At 35.0% G+C, this 22,095-nt stretch overlaps 1 protein-coding gene across 2 annotated transcripts; it reads left to right on the top strand.

Moving 5' to 3' along the window:
• Positions 1-5,839: 5,839 nt before the first annotated feature.
• LOC109113240 lies at positions 5,840-21,741 on the top strand. 2 transcript variants are annotated; one of them, XM_042744885.1, is made up of 10 exons: positions 5,865-5,997; positions 7,648-7,726; positions 8,133-8,193; positions 9,099-9,119; positions 9,530-9,805; positions 10,481-10,783; positions 11,547-11,834; positions 11,941-12,119; positions 15,833-15,925; positions 16,768-21,741. In XM_042744885.1, exons 2-10 carry the CDS (start codon positions 7,724-7,726, stop codon positions 17,179-17,181), a joined length of 1,638 nt encoding a protein of 545 aa, XP_042600819.1. In that variant the 5' UTR covers positions 5,865-5,997; positions 7,648-7,723; the 3' UTR covers positions 17,182-21,741. The 2 variants fall into 2 exon arrangements, with proteins under 2 accessions (XP_042600820.1, XP_042600819.1); XM_042744886.1 differs by lacking the exon at positions 7,648-7,726 and having other exon boundaries at positions 5,840-5,997.
• The last annotated feature ends 354 nt before the right edge of the window (positions 21,742-22,095 follow it).

Raw genomic sequence — 22,095 nt, 5'->3', positions numbered from 1 at the left:
ATATTCTCCTCATGTTTGGTGCCAAAGTCTGGATATTGATGTTGCCATTGCCTCCTGCCAGCTTCAAGCAGGAAATATCTGATTTTTATCCAATATCCAAAGGTATTCCAACTTATTATCAAGTTAACATTTCTGTAGCCAAGAGGCAGATGGTATGAAAAAGCAAGAGGCAGAAAATTAAGAAATTAGCAGTTTATTGCATAACCCTATCTGTGTAAACAGAAACATACTTGTTTTTATAACAAGTATGTCATAACAATATCTATGGCATTGAACACCTTGAAGCTTGTAGAGGCAATAGTTATTGTTTTCATCAGTTCACAGATCAATTGAGCTTAAATATCATTCTATGTACAACAAGGTTATACAACATTAGAAAAACATGACAGTGAACATGAATCAGATGAAGGGAAAATGATGCATCACAGTTGTTTAAATGTTTGTGAGGAAGCTCATTCATGAACCCTTAATTGTTAACAGTAGTGATGTAAACTGACCCAGTTTTCCTGCTGGCCTCTTATCAGAAATGACTTCCTAATCATATGAACAGTTTGACTATATCGCTTTGATCTGGGACACTTTTTGGATGCTACAGACAGGGGACTCAAGAAGACTAAGATTTCATTTTTTATTTAACTTAATAATTTTAGCTAACAATAATAAGAACTCTGTCTTGTTTTCTGGTGCCTTTTTAAACCGCGTGGCTATGAAAAATTCATCCCACACTGAGGACAGGCTTCTCTCCAGTGTGCCTCACAAGGCTTTGTTTATTTGTGAACCTCTTTATACAATGAAGCAGCAGAAAGGCTTCTCTTCAGTGTTAATTCTCATTCTCATTGTGACTCTGAAGGCTTGGTTGTTGAATGAAATATATCCCACAATGATTGCAATCACCTTTCAGTTCCTTCCGATCTAAAATCAACATCAAACAAAAGATCAATATAAATAAATCTGTACAAGTACAATAAAGGTAAAATAGACAAAATAATAGATTTGAACCACAATTTAATGGCAGATGGGTCTTTTTTTAATCTTTGATATAATACAGGTTAAATCTTTCATGATTATTAATTAATATTTATCTGTCACGATGCCATGCACTTTGCTATAACGTTAGGTGCAATTGTTCAACACTGGCAACACCTCTTTGTGTTTTGTTTTTTTTTTTTTGAAGGATGATTGTTGTTGTTTTGTCATCAAACAAGAGGTGATAGGCGTAATTAATAATTATTTATTTTTTTTGGTGGCTGAAACCAGTGAGTCATTTGCATCCCTGATTATTAAAACATAGGTAGTTACGGGCTCATTTTATGTAATGGATTATATAAAATGCACCAGTTTTATAAGTGTTGCTAGTCAGATGCGGTCAGTAGGCTATAACCAGTGGCTAAAGAGATGAGAGTGTATTTGTTCAACTCTCAACTCTCTGGGTGAAGCCCATTCTTCCCTTTTTTAATTAAATACATGAGAACAATCAGAATGCATCGCTTTGAGTGCTGAACGTGGTCGTGCAAACGCTGACTACTATCTCTCATCCCTCAGGAGATAACACAAAAGAAAAGTCAGAATGAATCGGAGTGCTTTCACCATAGACTGTATACCATAGATAGACTTTAAAAGTACAGTCAATGGTTTTCACACGTGCTTCAGACATCGCTCATGCTCATAGTATTCCCAAGAGTGTCCACTAGAGGACAGAGTGCGAGTTACGACCTGAAGAGTGAAGCCAAAACATTTCGATCGCCATCTGGTGGCTAGCTCCAAAATGGGCTCGGAAAAAACTAAAAAATCTAATTACACTTCAAATCACTGATTCTTGAGAAGTGGGACAAAACAGGGTGCAAAATGTAAAAAATAAAACATTTTACTCAGACAAATGAAACTACATTTATGTATCTTATATGTAGGCCTAAGCTACTTAGCTATTCTTTGATTCAACCTCCCAACTTTTCTCTTTTTTTTCTTTTTCTTTTTTTTTATCAAAATGTGCTTTTTAGCTTGAACTGTACAATATAATTTCAACTTTATATTTAACTGCAATCAAGATGTGTTTAATATTTCAAAACACACATTCTCATATTAGCAGACACATTACACATTAACGTGACCAACAATTCCTCAACAAATATAAAATATCATAATGAAATATTATCAAAATATTCATCTGATGGAGGTGACAGACCTGACAGAGTTGACAAATCTGATGGGGGTGAGGAAAATGTGAATAACTAATATGTTGAATCAATCTGTTACTGTATTAAAACAAAAACAACAAACAGTATGTTATTGTTTATAAAAGATCAATATTTGCCTATCTTTGGAACACAAAAGATCTGTTTTCTCATCTCAGAACAGTATGTCTGCTGTGCATCTGCTATGGTATCACAGTAATGTTTAAAAACAGTTATATGAACAAATAATAGTTGTTACCTTTATATATTTACATTCACATTTAAACATCTTAACAAATGATCCAAAAAGGATCAGAACACTTCAGAATACAAACCAACTGTAGTATGTATAGATATGTTTTATCCAGTGTTATGTGTTCCCTCAGCCTTGTGTTCCCTGAATCCTATGTTTCCTCAACCCTCTGCTAGAAGTGATGACTATCAATACACAAATGCTGCCAGGTCATAAATTTAGTATTTATACATCATTAGAAAAATTAAACACTATTTTATACTTAATATTATTATAAAAAATGACTTGAAACCACAAAAATATGATGACTACACATTGAATGTCGATTCCGTGATTGGCCTGTCACTACGTTCAGACAGACAACTGATGGTGCTAACAAATTTGGCATTTCTTCATGTAGTAGTCATTTTGTTTTGTTTTTCTGTTGATGCTAGATGCTAATAGACCTTGCTTCATGAGAATAAAATGATCTAAATATTTCAAATAATTTCCTCAGAAATTGGAAATAGTGTTGATATATCATGGTTGTGACAGAGGAAATATTAACATTAGGATTTAAAATATTCTAAAACTATAAAACTTACCAGAACCTGTCTGACACTGATGTAGTCTGCAGAGGTGGAATGTGGAAAGGGGGTCCTTTAGAGTGACGGCTGCCCCTGATATTCCCTGAATTTTTTTTTTTTTTTTTTTATATTTTAATGAATGTCTGACGGTGTTGACAAAAAGTGGGGGCACAAATTTGAAACCTTATGAAACACATGTGTCCTTAAAAAAACAACCTTGCTTTGATATGAGATATTATTAAGTGTTGCCTTTGATAAAACAAGTTATTTTTCATCATTAAATTTTTTTTAATCCATTTTATAGCATATAAACAATTCTCCCCTCTACCCTCTTTGTGGACATACTGTTTTAGGTTTAGTGAGAAGACTAGAAGTGTCATAGATTTGATATAATAATGATAAAATTAAATTGAAAGGGATAATTGTCTTAAACACATTCTATTATTAATCCCTCATAACATTTACAATTGAAAATATTAAATTTTTAAAACCTATTAGCAGTTACAATTGCTGGACATGTTTTTTTCCCATGTCTCAAGAATCAGTGAAATACATTTCTGTCATGACAACTCTCGGAGGGATTGGCATGGTGATGTACATGACGCTGTTAATGTATTTGGTCAGAATAGATCTGCTATGCTGCTGCTGCGGCGGCAGAGAAAGTAATGAGAATTGCTACTGCCAATACATCCACAACATTCTGCTGTGAGCATGTAAGAATATCGCTGCTGCAAATATAACATACATGAAATAACCCCATAGCAAACATGAATCACCTCGTAGCAGATCTATACAGGTGGAGCTGGGGAAGGTGGAGGGTTTCTGAAGTAAGCTGCACTGCTACGACAAGTTCTAGTCATATATTTGATTGCTGAGCAGCGAGCTCATTGGCTACCAATACAGGAGAGAACATTTTAGTTGGCTCATGTCATGATAATAGGTTCAAATGTTTGTTTTTCTAATAAGTTGTCACGAAACGCACACAGACAGGTAGATCCATTTGCAGTGTTTTATTGGGGCAATCCAAAAATCATAAACTTAGCCAGGCAATGGTCAACATCCAGGTAATCCGTCCAAAACAAGAAACATAGACAACATCCAGAAACACGAAAAAACCCAGGGAACCAGGAAAACGCAGGGTGACATTCAACAAGGACTCCGTAACAATGACAGAAACAACCAGGGTATTTAAAGACAGGTGCAAACCAGGTAAGTGGTGACAGCTGAATACAATGAACAGTGATGAGCAGCTCAGGCTAGTGGGAAATGAAGTTCTGACGAAGGTGACAATAAGGGGAAGTGAGACCTCTAGTGGCCACCCAGGGAGACACAGAACAGACACCGTGACATAAGTTTGCTTTGAGCCAGTTATTTTATGCTATAAAAGCAGGTTGTGGTGTCATGATTGTGAACTTGCAATTAGGTCTGCGGGAAAAATCGATATCCAAATTAAATCTCTGTAACACACATTTAGCTAGATATATACCATGTCAAATTTAAAATGTAACCTTGTTATCTAAATACACCAATGTATTCCAATTTATTTTTCCAAATACACTGGTCCACAATAAACTTAAGCTGAAATAAAATTTTATCAATTAATTTTATCAATTTTAAAATCAGATCTCAGCAGACGTTGTTGAACACTTTTGGAAATGTATACCACATGCTGTCCTTTTCTTTCATTAATTGAACCAATTAACCTTAGATGTATTTTGTAAGGTTTCGCAATTTAGATAATTCACCTCTTTGTTTACATAAAATTTCCTTTCTCAAAAAATGATGTATTCCTCCAAATGAATCACAATTGAACAGACTCTGGCTCCAAAAGATGTTTAATTAGTGTTAGTTTTTAGGTTTTGTTCAAATCACTAGCACAATAGTAATGCTTAACATTCAAAACCCAGTCGATAGATATAGATTTCTATCTGTGTGGGGAATAAGCTTTAGAACGGCACATGCATGAAATGGCAGACAGACATATCTTTGTGTTTTGAGGCTGATCATGCTGTGACATTACAGTCACTGCACTTTGAGTTCATTTGAGGACTTTTCTATCATTCTGTCCAATAAAGAACAGAGGAATCAGAGATTTAACCTTCAGCGCTCCATTCATCCATCCACCCACACATTATGGGAACACATAATGTTTATCTCTTCAGCTCAGGACTCATAAGAAATGCATTTATACAAGGCTCCAAAACAACAGTACTGCTTGGTCAGTTCTGTGGAGATAAGCTTGCTTGTAATTGCAGTATGAAACAGAGGAGTGTGAGAGAGATAAAGAGGCATGAGTGGGTGGATGGAAGAATGGAGCACTGAAGGTTAAAGCTCTGATTCCTCTGTTCTTTATTGGACAGAATGATAGAAAAGTCCTCAAATGAACTCAAAGTGCAGTGACTGTAATGTCACAGCATGATCAGCCTCAAAACACAAAGATATGTCTGTGTCTGACATGTTATTGGGTCTCTCAGTTTAGTCTTCCAGCTCAGCTTTGACCGCTGAGAAATTGGAGAAAAAAAGTGCCAAACATCACTGGACCATACTGACTTACATTGTATGGACAAAAACAATACAAATATATCCCTTTAAAGAAACATAAAAATATATATGTTTATAAAACAAATGATTTCTTTAGCAAAAGTTTGGGTTTTGTGTTAACGGTAATTTTGTTTTTTTATTTTGCAAAGAGCTGCACAGATTTGTACAGTTATGTAGGCTTTATATAGGCTAAACGATGCTGCTCTTTGTAACCCACAGTGAGAGAAATTTTCCGGATATTAACGACAGCGTCCGAGTAAAGCCGATCTTAAATTGTCTTTAAAACGAAATCAGCCGAAGCCTTCCAGATAAAGCCGATTTGTAAAACAGAAGTGTCTTTCTTTGGCAGATTGGGGGCGATGAAGAAGGGTTGGAAAAGAGGAGGAAGAACAAAAACATCCTTTTAAACCATATTTCTTTATTTAGCGTGCCAATCCTTTTGCTGATTCGGATTCCATATACAGAGGTAATTACATCACTTCTTTATAAGATTTTTTAAAATTATTTATTTAGGCTAACTGGATGCTTTTTCAAAAGACAACAGGGATAATAGGGTTAAATGATGCAGTTTGTCGTTTACCGCATTTTAACTTTATTCTCAGATAGAGATATATGATTAACATAAGATTTAGGGCGTTTCTTGATAATGTGATAATGTGAGGCAAGAAACAGTTCGCGTCGGGACATCTTTAAAATTGTAATAGCCCTGTTATAATTAATGCAGAACTGTAGCCTATGAGAGGTAAAACCTTTTGGGAAAATTGTTAGACAACTGTAGGCTATTTAAACGCATGCTTTAGGTTTATATGGACATGAAATTGTTCATTTCTGTTGTTTATTTTGCTCGCTGTATTAGAGCAGATTCTTATAGAATGGTTGTAGCGTAATCTGTCAGTGCAGATGAAGTGTCCGTATTGGTAACACGAGAAAATATTGATTCATAGTTCATAGTCGATTGATGTTTCCTTCTGAATGGGACATAAAATACTGTCTACCCATGACATATGCTTTCTAAGGCTGGTGAACGCTCGTGACTTTATAATTAACGCCACGCGCGCTGAGCACTATACTGTATAACCACAATGTTTCGCGACGCATCAGTTCTTTACGTAATAGAACCGAAAGACAGTTTTCATTACGGTTTTTGAATGTCTGTTCATTATCTGGCTAAATAAGAAAGCACCAGTCGTCGCGTTTTATCGTGCATGCTCTCGTTTCTGTAGTAGCTACACAACCTGCTTTGTTCAAGCTTGTTTGTGTGCGTATAGAGAACGAAAACGCGAATGAATGATAATGTGTGCAGATATGAATCCCTAATTTATTCGGGGTTTAATTGGGTCCTCGGGGTGTTTCTGGTGGGACAGTTCCAGCAGAGTAATGCGACACACCCTTGTCGCATCAGCGGGTTAATACAGAGAGAAAAAGGCGTCTCGCGCAACCTCACGACTGAAAACCGCGGATATATGATGTTAACCCTATACCTCTCGACACGACAGCGAATTTCGTCTTTATACAGATGCAATCCTTTATGAAAGATGGATTAATTGGTTGGTTAATTAGTGTCATTCTGATTCATCATCTGAGTCAGCGATTTAACAGACACGCGCTATGAAGAGACATCCAGTCAATTAGCCTCACATAATCCCATTATTTCATTATTTGAGAGCTAATGTTACTCGCTGTTTAAGATGAGAAATTGGCGTGCTTTCAGGTTAAGTGCATTTGTAAACCAAACAGATTTATTAATAAATATGCGGTGTTATGAAAGCGACTGTAAATCAAGTGGAAGTGGAGCAGATGCATTTCTATTTTTCACGCTGAGGCTCTCAGTTTTGATTCAATAGGCTACGAGGCTTTGGCAAAGGACTAGAACAAAGCAGATTGTCTCTCTCTCTCTCTCTCCCTCTCTTGAAGGATTTTGCCACTAGCAAAAAAAAAAAAAAAAAAAAACTTTATAGTTACCTCCAATGAGAGTGTTTGGTGAACACTTTTATAGCTATTGGAGAAATACTGGCCTCAATCTGTTATTTGAGATGTTTGTAAAAGGTAAAGCTTAAACCTTATAAGGAAGTGAGAGAGACAGATTTGAGCTCTACATTTCTTGGGGTTTTGGCAGAAATGGCACGGTCAGCTGCCTTCAGCCTGCATGGTCTGGGCAAGACCTTCTGCCAGAAACTGGATTTCATGGCATTATGGTTAGTGTCCATTACAGACATCCAATCACCTCCCAGTATCTGTAGAGACACTGTAGATTATACAGTTTGACATAAAAGCAATATTTGGTCTCTTTTCATGTGCATGGGAGGATTCATTCGGCATTAATGATTCAGGATTAGGCTTTCAGTTAGATAACTACCCTATTTTACTCTTTCAAGTCTTGTCTTGTAGGCTGTGAATTCATAAAATTTGAATTTAGTTTAAATGTAGACCATCATTCTAATTCACTGAACATATTTATTAAATTAATTAAAAATGCTGTATTTTATGTGTCATGTTAGGTACTATTAAGTGCCATTTCTTCATATATCTTCCCAGATAGGAGTTTTGATTGTTCATGTTGTGTTTTACTGTTCACACTTGCATTTTTTTTTTCCCACACAGACATCCATAGCTAAAATGAGCATCACATGTGTGGCGGTCATTAGCACCCTCCTGTGCTCAGGTAACTGTTTGAAAAACACATTTCTATAATGTTGGTTTAACAAATAGCAGACATAGCTTTTCATTTGCATAGTTTCTTAATTGCTTTATTTCATAAGGGCAAGATTTGCAGCATAATTTATCTTAAGATGTTGGACTTAAAGTGCACAGTTGCACTTTGACATGGCAGCGTTCCTAATAGTCCTTTTATATTGTTAGTGCTGCAGAGAAGGAAAACCTGCAGACTCTTTCACCCGATAAAACTCATTCAGTATTAACTCTTAGGTGTATTTTTATTGTCAGCAAAAAGCCATATATTTTTAGGGCCTGAATATTCAGACCAAGCAGGAAATGCTCCTTTGCATCCGAGTATATATACATATAAATAAAAAGAGAGAGATTTGTCTCCTTGTTATTCTTCGTCATAACTGCTGATTCCCAAGTCCAAAGGGGATTCAGTTGGTTAGAGCTATAAGGGCATATCCTTTGCAATTTTGCAGCAGTCATATAGACAAGCTAAATTTGATCTAATAGAAATGTGATCTATCATTTGAGCAAAAACACATTCTCATATTGCCAGTGGCATTCTGAGCAGTATATGGTGTTTAATATCATTTACTGTTACAGATTTTTCTTAACTTTTATATTATATAATATTATAAAACTCAAATTAATTAAACCAATGCTGCATCGCTGATTGAAAAAGATAATAAAAATATACTTTTCCACTCACAACATTTTGTCAGCCACAGTGAATTCAAGAGGTGAATCATTTCAACTCGGGGATATGTGCTGTTTTACATCAATTTAGTGTATTTGTGTGTATTGTAGCCTGTATTAATGAAGACAACACCTAGATATTTGGATTCGAAATGTTTTGTTTGCCTTTATTGTACTTGTATTTACCTGTTTCATTGTTTTTTACAGTTTGGTCATCAACCATTAAAGGTAATGTTTCTTAAATTATAATAATAATTTGTACATTATTAGATTTTTTTTTTTTTTTTAAATAAGGAATCTTTATTGCCATATTTGGTTCTGTTAAGAACCTTCAAGACCATGGAACCTTTCCATTTCACAAAAGGTTCTCTATAGTGAAAAAAATATTGGATTTTTAAAATGTGTTTCACACACACACACAAAAATATTCTTTTAAAAACTGTTCACTGAAACCTTTTTTTCCCCCTGTGGCATTTCTGCAAAAAAAATAAATAAATAAATAATTAAAAAAAAACCTTTTAAAAGTGTACAAAGTAACTTTTTAAGTACAGTTTGTCTATATTTTATATATTTTTTTTCAAATGTATGTTTTTCAGTATCCCACACATAAAGGATCTTTCTTTTTCCTCACTCTGCAGCTAAAGATGAACACCGCACTGCTTTCTTTGGAGAGGACGTTCATATTCCCGTGCCAGCTTTAGACACAACAGAGTTGTTGTTCAAGCCGAGGGTGGATCCGGTGTTAGAGCGGGTTCTCCTGCGAGACGGGAAAATTCTGGACACAAGAGCCAAACTGAACGTTCACATCAGCCATTTGATCCTGGAGGATGTGGGCGAGGAGGATGAGGGCACATACGTGGTGAAGAATTCTGCGGCCCCTGCTGATGTCAGGCGAATCATTCTTATTGTTAGAGGTATACGTTACAATACCACGATAAGAATACTCACTCACTTGATTATCTCATTATAGACTGATGACAGGATATTATGGTCACTGCTATTAGAGTTTGGAAGATTTTTTTATGTTTTAGAAGGAAGTCTCTTAGGCTCACCAAGGAAGCATTTATTTGATCAGTGAAATATTACTGAAATTTAAAACTGTGTTCTATTTGAATATACTTTAAATAATGTATTCCTGTGACGCAAAGTTGAATTTTCAGCATCATTACTCCAGTCTTCAGAAATCATTCTAATATGCTGATTTGCTGCTCAAGAAACATTTCAGATTATTTTAAATGTTGAAAACAGTTTTTGCTGTTTTTTATATTTTTGTGGAAACCATGATAAAGTAGCATTCAAGTTCAAGGTAAGATTTAAAAAAAAATTCAGCAAGAATACATTAAATTGATCAAAAGTGACAGTAAAGACATTTGTAATATTATAAAAGATATCTCTATCAAATAAATGTAATAGAAATTAATGAAAAAACATCACACAGAATTTTTCAGAATTATTATTATACTTTTGTTCCTCAGTGTGTAGTCAAAGATGCAGCACAGTTAGCAGAGGTTGAGTGAAAACAGGTTTAATTTCATAATTCTGCTAGATTACTCTAGCTTTAATGTATTTCTAATCTGTTTTTCTGCTAGACTGTGCACTAGAGACTGTGGTGAAATATGGAGATGTATATCATATCCCGATCAACCCTTCCATTGGTCCATACACCCTTGAGTTCAGGCCTGGAGCTCACACTCCAGTTAACCAGACCACAGAGGTACCGCCTGTGCTGCTTGTCAACCAGACCGGCATCCCCACGCAAGAGTACGAGGACCGCCTCACCGTGGGCGAGAAGAGGGTCAACCTCCATTTAGTCACAGGAGCCGATGAGGGCAGCTACACTGTCGTGGACAGTGATGAAAAAGTCCGATTGAGAGCCTGCCTCAATGTGAAAGGTAAAAAAAAAATCAGTGTTTTTGAGTACATTAAATAAGGTGACTGTTTCAGTATTTGACAGAAGACAAAGCCTTACGTGACTAATGTGTCGAAGTCTTAAAATAGTGTAAAAGCACAACAAGGGAAGTGGAAAAAGAAGTAACGAAGGGAAGACAGAAAATAAAGGCTTACAAAATAGGATACATGATCTACATAGACTCACATAGTCAGACTTTAGATTATCAGTAATAATTTTGGTCCATATTGCAACTTATTCTGACCAAGAACCATCCACTTATACAGAAAAAGACCATATGACAACATAAAGTGAAAACCTCAATTTTATGTGACATTAAGCAGGATAAATCTAAAATCAACTCTAAAACAAAGCTGAATGAACAGATTTGGAGTACTAGTGCAAAGTCTTACAGTTAAAGTAGAGTAAGCTGGTTATTGAAGGAATAAACCATGAGTCTTTGAATTGCAATTCTTTTATTCAACATAGGTAATAAAAAGACGCCAATGTTTAATAAATGCTTATAATTACCAATAGTAGAAATAAGTAGAAAAAACATATATGATATTATATGATATTATATTATATATTCTAGAATAATATAAAATTAATAATTATAATTATTAATAATATTATTAACAATATATTAATATGAATAATTCTGTCAAGTATTATAAATTATTAGTATTATTGTTGGCTGTTTGTGCATAGAAATTTGGTGTGTGTGTTTGTGTATATAAAAATGTTTTTATTTTTCCATGTCACAGACCACCAGATCTTTGAGCACTTGAATTATGGTGAAACTTTAAAGATCAAGCTTCACGTGGACCACACCAAAGTCAAAATGGTCTACATCCCAGACACTGACCACAAGGAACGACTCATCATGGACCAGGGGGAGCTGACGGTACCTGTCGACTCTGCTCTTGAGGGTCGAGCATCTGTGGAAGGATCCATGTTCTACCTGAAGAAAGTCAAAGTCGGTGACATGGGTGTCTTTCGAGTGATGGACTTTTCCGGCTTCCGCATAGCTGACGTCTACCTTCACGTGCAGCGTGAGTAGAGAATTTGAGAAACTACTGTTGATTGTGTTTGGATCAGGCTTTAATAACTTTCACACTGAGGTCTATGTACCCATGATCCTCTTTTCTCGCATAACAGCCTATAAGCTCCCACAGCTGTATGTGGCGATCATCTCCTTGCTGTCTCTGCTGGCGTTCCTGCTGTTGGTGTGTCTGCTGTCCTGTCTGATCAAGGTTCACCGTCGGGCGGAGAGAGCACGTAAGATCGCCCTAATCGCCCAACAGGCTGGCAAGGGCGACGGAGAGGCGTTCAGACAGGTAAAACCAATCTCCTGACTTCTGACACCGGAGAAGTATAATATAGCCTATACATTGAAGGTTGTGAAATACACTACTGTTCAAAAATGTGAGGTTTTACCCTCTTTTTACCTTTATCAGACAAAATGGCTTGTGTCATGTTGTTGTAGCCTCAGGAAAACGTCCCCTTTTGTTTGCAAATCCATCCCTTTTCCAACAGCAAAGCAATCTAGTCTTGCCAGTTACCTATTATCACTCAACAGTCAATACAAATATAATCTGGCTGTTTGTGTCGGAGTGTAAAGAGGTTTCGTGGTGGTTAGCGTAACACTTCATCTGCGTTGCATTTCTCCCTCCTAAAGGATCGTCTGACGGAGTTCCTGCTGGGTGAGAGCTTTGCGTTCTGCTGTCGTATTTTCCTGTAGTGCTAAGCTGATGAATCTGTATTGGTGTTGTTGTAGCGCAACAGGGGTCCCAAAGGCCTTCTGTCACTCTTAGTGACTGTGTATCTGTCCATGATTCCCTTCGTTTTCCTCTCAGACCTCCTGAGATGAGTAACTTCAGGTGTATTGCACTGATCCTAGTTTGAACTCTTGATATAAATAGGTATAAAGGTACATACACCTGTGTGTTAAAGCTTCTGCCGTGCTTAAACACACATGCACATATGCAATCTATATGGAGAGGTAAATATGAATCTATGTGTATGTGTGTATATGTGTGCTGTTTATATGCTGCTGTGTGAATGTGTAAATATGGTTGGCAGTGATTAATAGAGTCACTTATATGTTAATAATGTTTAAATTTTAATGATATTCTGCTTATACAGAACTATTTCAAATACTTCTTCTTGTTATGTAATTAATAACTGTTTTTCTTTCATATTTTAAGGTTTAGCTTTGTGAGTTAGACACAAAATAGTTGCAAGGATATGTTCAGAATGGAATACTAGCATACTACATAGTATGCAGCATATACTTTTTTTTTTAATTTAAACTGCATATTTTTGTGATACAGCACAATAAACAATGACCAGTAGTATGTTACATTGCTGTCACATGACTTCAGGATGTCATGTCAGAAAAAAAAATTACTTTGTGTTTTCAAATCATTGTTATGTATATATATAAAAAAACCTTTGTAGACCAAAAATATTGAGAAAAGGGATAGAAAATTTGCATACTTCACAATAGACTTGTCACGTGACTAGGAATGTAACGATTCATTCAACTCACAATTTGTTTCATGAATTTGATTTCACGATTCAATTCGATTCACGATTTTTTTAAACAAAATAAGACAAATTATAAATTAAATATGTCCTTTTATTATTGCTTGGACAAAATGCTGCATGTTTCTTTGTGAAATTGAAATATAACACTATAATTATATACTAATATAGTACTTGCATATCATTGCTCTTTTGTTGGTTTTGATTGCTTCTATTGTCCTCATTTGTAAGTCGCTTTGGATAAAAGCGTCTGCTAAATGACTAAATGTAAATATCAAAACTAAACTGGAATTTTAAAACAAGCCCCAAATCAAATAAATAAAACAGATAAAATAAATCTCTTCATATAAACAAAATAAGGCTTTGTCTGTGCTCTTTCCATTTAAAATTAGAGGCAACCACTGGATTTTAATCATGATCCAAACAAAGATGCTGCATACATGAAACATGAGCAGTTTTTAATCTAAAGTAGATTGTATAATTTCAAAATTTGTAGCAAAAACAGAATGATTTGACTTCAGTTTTTTGAAACTATACATAACAAATATCTGCATGAAACAGAAACAGCAGACGAGCTGAACGAGATGCAGATTCACTCTCTGCCAGCAGGTGGCACTTAAAGCGTTTCCTTCGTTTGCGCTGTGAACAAAGCAGTGCTGCACTTATGAACTTTAATATGCATTATACAGAGGCAAGATGAAAAGAAAAAATACCATCTGACCTTTTCTAAAGACAGTAAGTTCCCCTCAGACATAAATTCATATAAACTCCTAATTGAACCGTGATTTGTTTAGCATCTCAACCGATTTGAATCGTCAAATATTTGCATCAATTTTCAACCGGCTCGTGTTAATCGTTACATCCCTGCACGTGACGATGTTGCAATTTCAATATTGTAATTTCTATACTGTATAGCAGTACCAGTATGAAGGTAATAGCGCAATAGGATTATTGTAGTTCAACAAAAACACAAAGGCTTGACTACAAATTTACTATTTATGTACAGTATGTATGTATTTATTTATTACTAAAATTTACACTCATTAAGATTACTGAAAAGAGATGCTTTACCAACGAAAGAGTAGGTGCAAACAAAAAATCTTCAAGAGTTAGTGCTGCACCTTTTCTAACTGACATAAAAATTTACACTTAAAATAAATTGCGTGTAATCAGGTTAAATGGTGTTTTGTTCACCAAAAGCTCAACAATTTCAAGTGTTCAGTCATTCTGAGTGCGACTAGATTGATTCCTTTGTGGTGTTTGGTTTACTCTATTAATATTTTACACACTTAAGATGTATGTTGTGTAACCCGATCATGATCTGCTGACTTTTGTGCTGCCCCTCTCATAATTGTTCCTGTCAAATGAAAGGTGTTGTATTCTGTCAGCACTCATACTGTGTTGCCTGTTTAATTTTGATACTGTCTGTAGAAACATTTGGCTTTTAATGCATTAATTTAATTCATCATTAGTCACAAAGTCATCGTTAGGCTACTAGTATCAAATTTCATGCCTGTATCTTCTAGTATACTGTGTCACTATAGTAAAAGTAGTATGCTAGTATGCTATTCTGAATATGGCCACTAGATTCTAGCAATTAATCATTTGCCAACTCAGTGAAATTCGTGTTGTCCATGTGTTTGTCTGTAACGTCATTGTGTGTACTCTCAAAGCCTTATGGGTAAGTGTGCCTCTGGGTTTTACTATATGCTCTTACTGTATATGTTTTGTGACACTGTGAAGGGCAAGGCACAGACACTAATGAGCAGCGTTGTTGTGTTTTAAACAAACAACAGTATGCAGACTTCATCAGAATCATTCAGATATTTTGTTCATGGCTTCATCCAGTTTTCACAATGTTACAGTATACAGTATATTCCATGTGCAGAATAATTATTCTGGATCTGCTGATTATTTCTCAGGCTGTTTTCACACTCAGTTTGAATGTTTGGTCTGAACCAGAGTTCATTTACTACAACATTTCAACATTGCATTATGAAATTGGCTCCAAACTGTGATACATTTGCATCACCAGCAGCAGATGTCTGCCGCTGGCATTATAACAGCTCAGAAGGAGAAGGAGCTAAAATAGAAAGCAATATTCCCCTCATTTGTTGCGGTCATATTTTAGTCCCTTTAATTTTGCCTAGCAGATTTTAACATCACCTGCATCTTGTCATAGCAGAGAAGCAAAGAATGTAAGATACTGATGCAAAATGACTGATGGATTATAAGATGAATGAAGATAAATCAGGCCACTTTTTTAATATTGAGAGAATTGTTACAATTCACTCTACTATCAATAGCAGTTCACTTCAATCTTCCCATTTTAAAGTAAAATCGTTCATGAGTTTGAAAACCGATTTCACACCCAACAAACCAAACTTGTCAAATGGACCCTGGTTCAAACCACATGCTCTAGTATGAAAAAGCCCTTGCTATGATTCTGTGAGCCCATCCACAGCTCAGAACGCTAATTCACATGTGAAATGATGTTTTTCAGGTGGTTCATGAGGCTTATACTAGATTTTCAGAGGAGCCCACTTTACAGTCCACCTGGGAGAACAACACTGAGAGCACAGAAGTTGAGATCAAAGTAGGAAATTTTGTTTTTCTTTGAAGTTGGTTTGCCGTCAACATGATTTTGTCTCTCCTGTTGGACCCGTATTGAAAATTTTGAGTTATTGTGTTTTTAAAAATGTATCTTTTTTTATATTTTTTTATTGATAATAATTATAGTATTTTTGTATGTTCAATACAGTTAATATATATATATATATATATATATATATATAGATATATATATATATATATATTATATATATATGTATATATATATAAATATTAGAATATGAACTTAAATGAAATGAAAACAAGAAATATTGCCTTAAAATAAATTGAAGTTGAATTAAAGAATTACTGACTGGAAATAAAAACTAAAACTGAAATAAATCAAATTAAACCTATTAATAATTAACAAAAAGTAATTAAAATGACAAAAGCACATAAAATTTATTTTTTAAACTAAAACTTGTATAATAACTGAATATACAAATAAAAGATGATTCAAAACAATATTATAAGCTGTAATATTATATAAATAATACTAATATAACGCACCTGTATGCTGTTATTTTAATAATAACATTTTAAATATTTATATATTTGTTAAAAATTAAAAAAATGCTATGCCGCTTGTGCATCAGCTGGTCATAGTTCAGACCAAAAATTAAAAGAAAAAAAATATGTACTTTTAATAATAATAATAATAATAATAATAATAATAATAATAATAAAAAAAAAAAGATAAGCAAATTAAATAATGAGGAAATTTTTAATTTTGAGCGCTCAGTTTTTGATTGGATTTTTTCTCTTTTTTTTTAGCATTTAGTATTTGAATAGTCGTCTTACAATTCTTGGTTTTTATTTAACTCTTAGGGTCTTGAGGTATCAAAACCAGGTCAGTACCAGGCCCTTCAATCTGAGAAGAACTTCTTGGAGATGAACGACTCGGGCGTGGAGTTCAACTCGTCCGCGCTCCCTCTGGACAGTGACACAGATGTACCCGACAACCTCGCCTCTCAGAAGCTCCTGCTCGAATCCGACACTCTCGCTGGTGTCCCGCCGGCCATTTCTGAGGGCGACCACAGTGCCACTCGCACCCCTGATTCCATTCTGAGCGCCAGCCCCGTCGTCCAACCCAAATCTGTGCCTCAGATAGATGGCGACTTAATCGGCGTGACCACACCTGAGGAAACGACCAAAGCGGATGATTTGGATGCGAAGACGAGCAAAGATGCTTCACCGCATTCTGAGAAAGCTCTGGATCCAAGTAATGGAACCACAACCTGAGCACTTTGAAGAAAATTGAGTCACACTAACAGGTGTGGCCACGATTCATTCACTACATCTCACCGTTTGACGTCTAAAATGACACTTCATCTTGCTTGGATTGATCTGTTGCATAACAAATGGTTTGTCGAGCAAGCAAAAATCCTGATCTGAGAAGAAAAAAGAACAAAGAAGACAACAAAACTCACAAAAAAAAAAAAACTTTGAAGAACCGAATCAGTCCTGCACTATGCATGCCTTTGAATTACTGAGGACTAGTTTGAAGCCAAGTGCTATATTAGAGTGAACATGTAGTGCATGTGAAGACGAAAACACACGTGTAAGACTTAATACTTTTTTTATTTTACTAAGCAATGCAATTATAACTAGAACTTTCACGGGAGAGTCAAACTGCCTGAAACTCCAAAGAAGCTTCAAGCAACATCTGAAGCAGATTGCATTGGATCTTACATCTACAAAAAGCCAGATTTTGAGAATTTCTTCATTTGTCGCTTCCAAGTAGGATTCATTCCAAGATCAAACACACTTTCCCAGTGCTTCACCTGGTGTGAATGCTTCCTTTTGACCATCTGCAGTCACCACCGGCTTTGAAGTGCTTTACTGATAATCCTTGCCAATGGTAAACTAAACACCTTGATGAATCAGGTCCGCATGGGTGACAGGTATCCGATACGGTGGCTTACCACTGTAAATAGGATCAGCTGTGGTGAAGGGTTTTGGCCCTGGTTCAGAGGAACCCCTCTGAAGGAACGGCTTGTCTCAGCAGTTAAAGGTGCTGATTCTGCTGGAGTGTCTCCACAACTCGGGCCTTTCCGATGATCTCTTTTCTAGCGCTTCTGATGCGATCCTTTATTCCTACTCATTTGAATATATTTTATAGCAGGTTTAAGCTTGCAGAAATGCGCTCATTGCGAATTTCGTTGACATTTATTCATGAGGAATGATTCACAACAAGAGGCAACTAAGTGGGGTCTAGGGGGTGCTGAGTTCACAAAAATACAATATCCATATTGATAATATCTAATATGGTTTGATTATGTAGATTTGAATCATTTGTGTTTGACTCACTCCTGTCAGCACAGTTGAGTCGGCATAAAACATCCATATTTCCAGCTGCAACATGGCTATTGTGCTTCTGCAGTTTTACTAAAAGCGCTGCAAAATTTTTAAGATTTCATAATTCCGAATATCTTTTTCATACCATGCACTCTTAAAAATAAAGTTTGTTTGCTATAGCATTGATGTCCCATGAAGAATCCTTAACATTCATGGAACCTTTCAAGGTTCTTTATAGTGAGAAATAAAAGGTTCTTCAGAATATTATAATGTTTAGTAGACTAAGAAAAAAGGGTTTCTATTAAGAACTAATCACTTAAAGTTTCTTTAACAAAGCAAAATGGTTGTTCTATGAAACTGTAGCAAAAATCAGCTTTATTTTTAAGAGTGTATAGTTCTAATTCTCTTTTGATGTTCTCACAGCACTTGATTTTAAGGTTAATGCTATTCGTTTCTACTGGATAGATGTGTTCATGCAGGTAAATGAGGTGTGAGGAGAGTATGATGCAATATTAAAATGAGCTGTAGCTGGTGGGTGGAGTCTTACATCAGGGGCGTGGTTTAGCCTGTTGGTGAAATTGCTACCTCAATGTTTTGATGTCTGAAGAACACACAGAGGGAAAATGGCAAAAAAGACACAGGGTGTCAAAAAAAAAAGCACAATTAAGATAAAATCCTTGCAAAAGATGTGAATTAAATTTCAGCTAATGTAAATACAGTGGTTTGCCAAAACAGAAATAGATAAAATAGTCAAATTACGATTTAAATTAACCCCTTTTTGCTTATAGTGAACCCTTTAGTGACTGCATTCAGAATATGCATAGACTGATTGTAATTTTAAAGCATTGTATAAAAAGTAAAAAAAAAAAGTTTTCTATATTGCATTGATATCTATTGACATTTCATGATCAAGCCCTAGAATTTTGACTAGCTAGCACTATTTTAAACTCCCTTTGCTTCACTCCAGAAATTGTTTTATTGATTAAGGTTTGTTCTTATGTAAAAAATGTGCCGTTATTGGGCCTTATGAAGCAATATTAGTGTGAAAGCACTGGGCCTCATTTATGAAGCATAAGAAAAACAGATTTCTTTGTAAATTGTTCATAAAACCATTCACTCTCAGAAAAAAATTTACTAAATCTGTCACTGGGGCACTCCTTTTTCACAAGGTACTAATATGTACCATTAAGGTACCAATATGCACCTTTAGGGGTGCAAAGGTGTACCTTTTAAAAAGGTACTGCCCCAGTACCTTTTTTTTTCTGAGAGCATTCTTATATTTAAAGTTCATACTCAATTTACTGCAACATTTTATGTATGAATGGACTTATGATTGATTTGCACAAATTTGCTCTGCTTATGTTTCATGAATGAGGCTGAATGCACACACACACACATGCACACACGCACACACACACACACACATACAGGGTAGGTACAACAAACATACACACACTTCTGTACATAGATGTATTGCATGTTAATGATCAATACTATCCAATGATTGCTGGATTCTCATGCATTTTTCTTCAAATAAGACACAGCTTCTAAAGAAATGAATGACATAATAAACAAGAAACCTTTACAGGGTTTCTGCAGGTCATTAAAATGGGATTTTTCCACAAATGAAGGCCTTAAAATGCCTTAAATCCGAGGTGAAATCTTAAATTCATAAAGTCGTGGCATTAAATGTTGCATACACTGCAAAATAAATAAAATCTTCCTCAATATTGTTGTCTTGTATTCCAGCTCAAATACCTAAAAAATCTTAAATTGAGGCACATTTATTTGAAAAAAATATAAATTAAATAAAAACCCTTGTTTTTTAAGGGATTGAACAAAATAAAGTGAGTTTATGCCTTAAACAAGAACAAATATTTCAGTGGGGTATGAAAACGTGTTTTTCCATTGAATTAAGTGAATTTTTCTGACACCATTGTCAGATGTTTGTTTTGTTTTAATCACAAACTCACTTCATTTTGATCATTATCTCAGAAAACAAGACTTACCTGATGTCATCTGCATTTTAAATAAACATCTTGATTTATGACTCTTTACTAATTTGCACTGGAACAAAATTAAAAGCTTTTTTTTTTTTTTTTTTTTTTTGCAGTTTGAAAGTAAGTTATTTCCACAAAAGTAACAATCTGTTGTATATTCAAACTTTGAAGTGATGCCAAAACAACTCATTAAGAGCATCCTGGACATTAGAGAACATACTGATGAATTCCCTTCAATTTATTCCTTACATATTCTTTACAATTATAGACTTAAATTTACCTTCATGAAACCTGCAGAAACCCTGCGTTCACACTGTCATGCTTTAACTGAATCTTTGCACTTGAGAATGACTTTGATAATGCAAAACTCAAGAAATATTACACTGACACTATATTATTGCTATATATTAATCATACTCTCTTTATATATGCGCTGATGTTATAGATCTACTATATACGCGACTAAAAGCATTAGGCTACAGAAGCATGCTGAACTAGAGGTTGCCTGTTAGAAATAAGATTTCATTGCATTGCATTACTTTGTCTCTGATGAGAAGTATTCTTAATGTCAGTGTTATTTTAGCAGCTAATATGGAAATGTTTTTTTTTTTTTTTCGAATTTGGTTTATTTTGGAGAAAAAGGGATGTCAAATTTACGATTATGCAATTTACAATCATGAACAGAAAACAGTTTTTGAGAAGTGCACACATTTCCGGTCCTCAGGCGTAACTGAGCACAACAAAATCAAAACTGGTCTTTCAGAAGAAATGGATATCATTTCTCTGTTTCTCATTAAGACAGAAATCATATCTACAGTCAGTTCTATGTACAGTTTTAGCTTGATTACACTTGCATTCACCACTCAAAGTTCAGAGTGACTCAGATTTACAGAGTTTATTGCTCTTAAATGTGTTCAAATTTGCGTTTGCGTTCAGTGAACTTTACCCTGAGTAGTCTGAGTTGGATAAATCATAATTCTGCATAAGACAATGCACTTATCACACTGAAAAGTGACTAAAAAGATGTTTTTCGGTGGTACAGTAGCAATACAAGTCCATCCTGCTCAGGTTTGATCAGCGGTTTACACAGATGCTGGCATCACATAACTAATCGAGCTCAGGAGCGTGTGCTTTCTTCATCAATTTATGCTGATTTCATTCTTCAATTGATCTTTTGTTACATGCAAGAACTCTCAGGAGACAGGTTTGTCGACGTGCTTTATTCAACTTTGAAAAGTTTGATTGTGAACATGCTTTGTAACATTACGGTGTTTTTCTCTCACAACTGTATTTGCCAGATAAGTAACAGACTTTCATAAAACCATGAATATTAACAATACTTCACAGTGATGTACAAAGTATAGTGCAGAGGATCTTGTTTTTAGCTGCTTTGTTAATTTAGTATTACATGTGGATTCATAGTTTGACTTCAAGCACAACTTTAGTTCAACTTTGATTTGCTCTCGAATGAAAGATATAAATAAAACTTTGACTTTAAAAGTCCCATGGTTGGTGTTCTTGTCTTTTTGTTTTCTCAATGATGCATAATTACTACTATTCAGAAATTCTTTGGATCATTTTAATAATAATATTAATCGATAGTAGCCTAATTTATTGAATGCTACACACATAAAAACTTTACTGATATAACAAGACATCAAAACAGACAACAACATACAAGTGATTACAAATTGTAGTCCATTACTGATTACAGATTACATGATGAAAACTAGTTATTAACATAAATGAACAATCTATAGGTTACTTGTTTAAGGTAATGTATTCAAAATACTTTGTAGATTACTTTTTATGAATCTTTTTATGATTATGTTTTTAACTTACCATTTAATGTACATGA

The sequence above is a fragment of the Cyprinus carpio genome, chromosome B19 (assembly GCF_018340385.1).
Source record: "Cyprinus carpio isolate SPL01 chromosome B19, ASM1834038v1, whole genome shotgun sequence".
NCBI classification, from domain to species: Eukaryota; Metazoa; Chordata; class Actinopteri; order Cypriniformes; family Cyprinidae; genus Cyprinus; species Cyprinus carpio.
This window is presented reverse-complemented; position numbering and strand designations above follow the sequence as displayed.